General features: G+C 38.7%; 1 protein-coding gene across 3 annotated transcripts in view; it reads right to left on the bottom strand.

The window, feature by feature from the left end:
- Positions 1-4,689: 4,689 nt before the first annotated feature.
- Positions 4,690-7,708, bottom strand: part of EFR3A (EFR3 homolog A) — a 59,320-nt gene continuing 56,301 nt past the window's right edge. For 2 of the 3 annotated variants that reach the window (XM_065895084.1, XM_065895083.1), the window contains one exon: positions 5,216-5,321. In XM_065895084.1, coding sequence (XP_065751156.1) covers positions 5,216-5,321 — 106 coding nt within the window. Of the gene's footprint in view, positions 5,322-7,708 lie in introns of all 3 variants that reach the window. The other variant, XM_065895086.1, reaches the window with a different exon arrangement.

The following is a 7,708-nucleotide window of genomic DNA, read 5'->3' as shown; positions in this document are numbered from 1 at the left end:
CTGAGCTGACCCACTTCACTTGAAGCTCATGACCACAAAAACCTCAAATGGACACTCAACCTTTTCTTAGTAAGCTGAGTTTTCTGTTGTCCAAGACAACTGTTTGGTCCCTTTCCTCCTCTCCTCAAACCTTCCACACCTCCCCTTGCTCTCAGCTGAGAACTGTCCAGAGCGGAAGGGTCTGAGATTTTACCTTATTTGTAACTTAACAAGTTGGTCTGCATTTCATGGATGCTGGCAGAAGATACGAGATGCTTGGGCCAGAGACAAAGGACTTTATTACTTACCGTAATGGCAGTAGCCTGAGTATGATAATTTATGCTGGTTCCTCAAGCCCTGGGCCAATGCAAAGAGGGTCAGGTAACACCTACACACAGGGTGGGTTTCATTACACAGGGAACCTAAAATATTTATTGGCCACAAGCCTGCCTTTTACCCCAGAAAAGAGATCATCTGTATTATACAGGACAAGAAGCATGCCTGTCCTTGGCTCCAAAGGGAGATGCCGTCTCTGTGTTCCAAGTCTGTAGGATGTACTATATCCTTAAAAAAGATACTCCAGAATAAAGATAGTGTCTCTGTTCACAAGACATGCAGAAATGCAAGGCACATGGCTACAATGACCTCACCTAATACTCCATTGAGAAAACTGAAGTTTTCCCGTGGGAATGTCCTGATCTTCTTGCCACCAAAGCTACAAAATTACCGGCGGTCTTTGTCTTCCTTCTTGTTTCAATGAAAAAAGTGTTCCTTATCCATGTCAAAGGTCAACCCCTCCACCTATGCTCTGGCTACAGTACCCCGCTATTGCCTTTTCCAGGGCTTGATTCCTGCAAACATTTCCTTTTTATTCTATATCAATTCATCCCTCTCTTCTTCTGTATCATTCTAATCAGCATGCAAACATGCCCTAAAGTCTCCCATCTTTAAAAAATCTCTCCCTTGACTCATTAAACTAAGATGGTGGAAACATGAAATTATAAATCTGATGCTCCTAGATTTAATCTTGTCCTTAAATACTACACTAGGTGGTGCTATATTGGGTATCTTTTGCCTGAACTTCACATCATCCAACCCTACCTTACTCCAGATCCTGCCGTGATAACCAGTTCCACACAGGCTTCCACCTGCCTCGTGCACGGGGGTGGAATCTGACAATGCCTGCCTTCTGCACTTCTACGCTCCGTGCATGGGACACAGGACTTCTCTGAGAAAAAGGCATGGCACGCCTTGGGAATGGCACTCAAGCACACACAATCCAAAAACGCGGGGGAGTTAATGTCAACAGGGCCACCCTTGACCATGAAGAACAGAAGCGGAGCATACATGCTTCCCCAGCTTTCATCAGCTGGGCGGACAGTTCTGAGACTATTTCATGAGACTCCTCAGGCTGTCCAGCAGGATGGATCTCCAGTCACCTATGGTGCTGGTAATTCATAAATAAACCCTCTTAATGAGCTTTTGCTCATTGCACTTCACTGGTCCGGTCCCTCGCTGGGGTTCCCTGGAATCACTTCCCAGAGCAATTCCTACATGTAAGCCTTTGACTTCGGCTCTGCTTTGGGAGAACCTAGGCTAAGTTACTGGCTTCCCAAGTCTGCCTGTGACCCAAAGTGTAAGTACAAGGCGAATGTAATATAGCAAAACTAAGAGGCAGGGCTTGATGCTACACACTGGCTCTGCTTTTTCATTCATGTGAACTTATGTATCAGGTGAGAGAACGGGACGCAACCAATTACAGCTGAAAAGAAAACGCATGAGAGAGTGTATCACACAGGCTGCTCATTTTACACCTCCAGAAAACAGGTTCAGAAAACTGGAGTGACTGGCCTAAGACTGCAGAACTGAGACAGCTGCCCAGCTTGCTTAAGACGCCATGCATGGCGAACTCAAGGATTATTAATGACAAACACCGACTCAGTGTCTAGTCTGTGCCATGTAGGCATGACACGAGGAACCTCTTCTAAGTGATTCATTTACCCCTCAACAGATGACCTCTGAGGGCAGAACATACTCGCCTCATTTTACATACTTCAAAGCTCAAAGTTCCGGCACTGCCTAAGGCTACTCGGCCAGGAGTGGCAGGGTGGGGTCTGAAGCCAGAGCCCGTGCTCCTCGTTGCTTTGCCAAACTGCGAAAGGAAGTCCCTGAAGCCCATCTGGCTATGGTGGGCTTTCCTGCCAGCGGCAGGAGAGCAGACCAGGTGGCAGAGGGTACTAGAGAGGAGCTATCGTTTTAGAGAGAGGCTTCATGTAACTTACACAGCAAAGGGGTAGGGTTGAAAATACAAACAGTAAGACTAATGCAGAGGTGGAAACCGTGCTTTCACAGGCACACGCTAAGAGCTTAATGTTAGCTGTATCTTACCACGACTGCAGTTATGGTTCTGATTCTTCCAATGTATGTGAGGATGAATCCGTTTGGCAGCTTGATTTTCACTGAAGTTCTTCATTTTTAACTAAAGCAAAATAGTGAATACGTTTAATTTAATAAATGCAATGGCTATTACAAAAATGTACGTATACAGAAGTAATCTGATTTTGTTTTATTGCTTACATATGAATTGCACAGTGAATTGTTACATTTCAAAAAACTCAATTCATTACATTGTACATATATTGGCATGAATAAAACAAATCAGTACCATTTTCAGAAAGGAAGAAAAGAGATATTGAGAGGAAGGGGAAGTTAACTGCTGGTTAAGTACAGTATTATGATTCTAAAAGATAATGAGTTCAGAAGTATTAAGGAAGTGTGTGTGTGTTTAGGTTAACTCCAATGACTGTATAAGCAAAGACAACACAAGTATAGGAGGAACACTTCAATGTTAACTATTCAATGTCAAGGGGAAAAAATGAATGACATAAGCAACAGTATATAGCAAAAAGAGAATGATTAACAGTTTTTATTAAGAGTTTTAAATATCTACAAAAATACAGCAATACAGTGAACTTCAACACATCCTAAACTTTCAGTATCCAAACTGGCTGTAATACAGTAGGCATACCTATGACGTGCAGGATCTCCTGCAATCTCCTGGAAGGGACAGAAAGCCTAAGAAAAGACCCCTCATTTCTTGGGAATCGTTGTTAACGAGACCAGTTCAGTAATCTAGGATATACAGAAGTCTACTGTGATTTAAAAACAACTACAACAGGAAAAAAATCCCACAAAACCCAAATCTACAGTTTACAAAACAGACCAAGAGGTGTGATAAACATTAACTGAAATGGTTTTCCTTTACATGCTATACATGCATTTTTAAATCACAGAGAAACATGAAATTTTGTAGAGCAAAGTTTGTTTTGCATGAGTGCAAATGAATATATATCTTCTTTTCTTATACTATTAAATTATATATATTTTTTCATACAAAAGCACACAGTGTTAATCTATAAAATGACATCCAAGTGGATGATGATTGTTTTTGCATGTCCCCCTGCTTAGATTTTTACACAATCTTTCTTTAAAAATACAGAAAAAAAGGGAAATTAGAAAAACGTAAAACTTGGCCTATTAAATGGTGAAACATTTTACCTCGTCAAGAGGTAAAGTTACAGTGACAGCTGCAATGGGGGCCATTTAACCCCCCAAGTGGTGACTGCACTATCACTTGGAAAACAACGTCTTGTTTATCAACAGTGAGTAAACCACCCAGGATGTTTGAGTGTCATTTGACAGGTTTAAAAAGACTAGGATCTTCTGCAAGATGTTTCAAGACGCTGTACTTTGGTTTAAATATTCAAAAAAATTTTGAGTATGCTTGTTCTATTATTACTTCCTCACTTTTTTGTTTCTACTAAAGGTGCCCAAATAACTGTAAACACCAAGTAATAACATGCCTTTCTTCACTGCAATTTTTCAAACAAAATCTAAAGCTAAAAATGCAATTATTTTTGGGGTTACAATTTTTGATATGTATATTGTTTTATGTAAAAGGGAATCAAATCTGAAAAGGTAGTAGAATTATAAACAGATTATTTTATTAAAATGTCCTAAAAGAATTTTATGAGTTGCAAAGAAAATTGTTCGTTTTTGCCATGTGATGGAATTCACTAAAATGTACACAATTTTAAGAACACTGTAAGTTTGTCAGCACATGTAATCTTGGTAGCTTGCATCAATACAAGCTTAAATTGACGATCTATAGCACACTTGATTGCTAAACCCATAGGCACTCTTTTCAAATGTAATATCACAAATCCTAAACAGAGATGCATACAAGTTGCAGTTCAAATCTTACAAACTGAAAGTCCATTCGGGGCCTTTTTTGACTATAAGGATTTAAAAACTGCACAATATTAAAATGTAAATTAATATGCTCTCAACAGAAATCAAAATGTACACACTCTTCACAGGTGAACTAGTAGCTGTTTTAAATGTCTTTTTTTCCTATACTAAATATATAGCTCATTTAATTAATGGAGCCACAGCAAAATACTACTGTAATTTCAAAGCACAGTCTGTAAACTAATACATCTCATGATGTAAAAAATATTGCACAGTTCAGTACTCCAAGAGCGAGCTCTGAGACTCTCAAGTAGAACGGTCAAACTTTTGGCAGAAAACACAGTATTACAAGAACTAGACACTTTAAAGTCGGAGATTTTAGGGTCATATTCTAGGAATATTACTCAGTAAATGTCATCTCCACAAACAAGTTGAGGAATGACTGTCACATACCGTTACAGCGAACGAACAGAGGGATGCACACGACGACATCTAGAACGTGGGGACCAAGAGCCACAGAACAGTTCTGCTGCTCCAGGATTAGGAATATATTTGTATGTTTTTGCTTTTTCAGATAAAGAAAAACAACAGCAATTCTAATTTTAAGCAGTTGCGTAGATGTCTAAGAAATACAGTAGACACTTGATACATCTTCAACCCTCTGAAGGCTTAATTTTTTTTTAAATTACATGTTTGTGAAAATTTTTAAATATACTATTTAACAATTAATGTGAGACCAATATACGTTCAATTTTAAAGGCCATCAGGAACATCAAAAAAAATTAACATGGCATAAACCTATCTTCAAAAGTACTCTAAATCATATAATATAGCTGCAAAATATCTAATCTGATATGCCAAGCATTCGGTTAAAGATAAATTCCATCATAATTTTCACGAAGTATGTTAACACACATTAAGTAAACCCTGAAAACTCAGTTTGGCCCTAATTTTTAGGCTTTATGCTGAGGTCTTCGTGAGCCACTCAGTACACACACAGATCTGGAAACTTCATCTCGTAGACCGGGACAGACTGGTATTGGGCGTGCCCAGAAGTAATGGTCAGTGTTCCTGATGGGCTGGGAGGAGGGCTGTAAAAGAGCGAGGCATCGTCAACAGGTGCATTGCAAAGCTGTTCACTTCACGGAGCACTCTCACTACTACCTGCCAGCAGCAGAGTGAGGCTCCTTCATCGCAGGGATCAGTGTGATGGAACTGCGGGCCAGCTACAAGGTGGCATGGCACATAGATCACAGTGGTACCAAGCTGTTTTTAAGTCTGCACTAGACATTCTCCTCTGAATATATGTATATATAATTTTTACAGTGGGATTATGCTATACCCACTCATGTAAGCTTGCTGTGTTTCACTAGTAAAAAATCTTATATATACATATATTAACTTCTTTTGATGACCACTGCATGGTACTTCAATATATAGATATATTATAATTGATTTACTTCAACGGGCAGATGTAGGTTCATTTTCATTTTTCATTATCATAAATAATGCTGACAGGTCTATTCTTTTTTTTTTTTTGCGGTACGCGGGCCTCTCACTGTTGTGGCCTCTCCCGTTGCAGAGCACAGGCTCCGGACGCGCAGGCTCACCGGCCATGGCTCACGGGCCCAGCCGTTCCGCGGCATGTGGGATCTTCCCGGACCGGGGCACGAACCCGTGTCCTCTGCATCGGCAGGCGGACTCTCAACCACTGTGCCACCAGGGAAGCCCCTAGGTCTATTCTTATACATAATTTTATCCTGTCTCCTTGGTTTATAGTCTTACACACAGAATTTCTGCATCAAAGTGTATTTACATTTTTGAGACTGGTACACATTGCCATAATACTGGCAATTCATACTTTCAACATCTGATTGTAGCCATTCCCTTACACCATTATAAATATTGGGTATAATCATTCTTTCTTGTTATTTTAATCTTCGGCGCTCTGGCAGGCAAAAGGGAATTCTTTCTTTCTTTTATTTTCACATTTCGGGTTACTACTAATGCTATATACCTTTGTAGATTTAGTATCCATTCTGCGTTTCTTTTAAAATGAATTGTCTACTTGAGTCTACTGCCTGTATTTCTACTCAGATATTTTTCTTTTATCAGTTTCGGAAACTGATCTTTTGTCACATGATACCAATGTTCTTCCCTCAATTCATTACTTCATTCTTATCTCTACCATAGATAAAGATACTGACACTTTCATCATTCAAAAAAGGTCCTTTGTGTCCTCAACCAATTTCTCCCTACTCCCACATACCCATACACATACACCCACATCCAACAGTAACTATGTTCTGATCGCTGTCACTGAAGGCTAGTGTCACTTGTTCTTGAATTTCACATGGTCTATACAGCCTATAGGAATGGTCCATACAAGCTATACTCGTTTATGTTTGATTTCTTTTGCTCAATGCATTTTTAAAAATTTACCCCCAAAATGTGTTCCTTTTTACTGCTGAATAGTATTTCACTATTGTAAGAGTACCACTATTTGTCTACTCTCTCTCCATTCTCCTGTTGATGGGCATCTGGTAATTATGAAAAAAGCTGCTGAAACATTCATGCACATGTCTTTTTGTGAATCTAAGTTTTCATTTCTCTGGGCAAATACTGAGATACGGGATTACAGGATCAAGAGCAGGTATATGTTTAACTTTATAAGACACTGCCGAAGTTTTGCAAAGTGTACCAATTTATACTCCTATGAGCAATATATGCGAATTCTTCTATAATGTCCAATATACCATTAAGCCCATCCAATGACATTTTTTTCTTTCAGATATTATAACATTCAGTTCTTGAACTACAATTTGGTTCTTTTTTAGACTTTCCATTTCTCTCCTAAAATATACATATTTTTTCCTTTAAATTCTTTGATATGTGTGTGTGTTCTTTTTAGGTCATTGTCTACTAATTCCAATAATTGGATCAATCATCTGTGGGGCTGCTTATTCTTTTTCTGTATTTTCCTGCTCCTTTGCATTTCTTGTAATTTTTTTCTTATTGTACTAAGGTCAAAGTGAATGAAGGAACAATGGAAACTGAGACATAATATTGCTTATTTTGTTTCTTTTCTCAAGCATACAAACTCTTTTCTCTATCTCCTAGTTAGAATGAGGCAAATTAACAAGAGGAAATATATCAAATCGAAACTGAAAACCCTGAAGGTACACTAAGAAGTCTATTTCATTTCTCTGTATCATGTGAGGTACCCAAAACTACTACTTCCTAACTAGGTGACCTTGGATAAATTACCAAACTTCTACGTGCATCTGTTTCTACATTTGTAAAGTAAAAATAATCACTACATATTTTTAAAATCTGTTGTAAACACTAAATGAAAGAATGTACCTAGCACAGTGCCTAGAACACCATAAGTGTTCAGTAAATAACTATTAGCAGTAAGGCTTAATAAATACAAATTATTAGTAGTAGTTGCAGTACCAATGAAACCGAATTAGTCATA

Source organism: Phocoena phocoena, chromosome 17, assembly GCF_963924675.1.
Source record: "Phocoena phocoena chromosome 17, mPhoPho1.1, whole genome shotgun sequence".
NCBI lineage: Eukaryota > Metazoa > Chordata > Mammalia > Artiodactyla > Phocoenidae > Phocoena > Phocoena phocoena.
The sequence above is the reverse complement of the archived record's forward strand: the minus strand, read 5'-3'. Positions and strand labels throughout refer to the sequence as shown.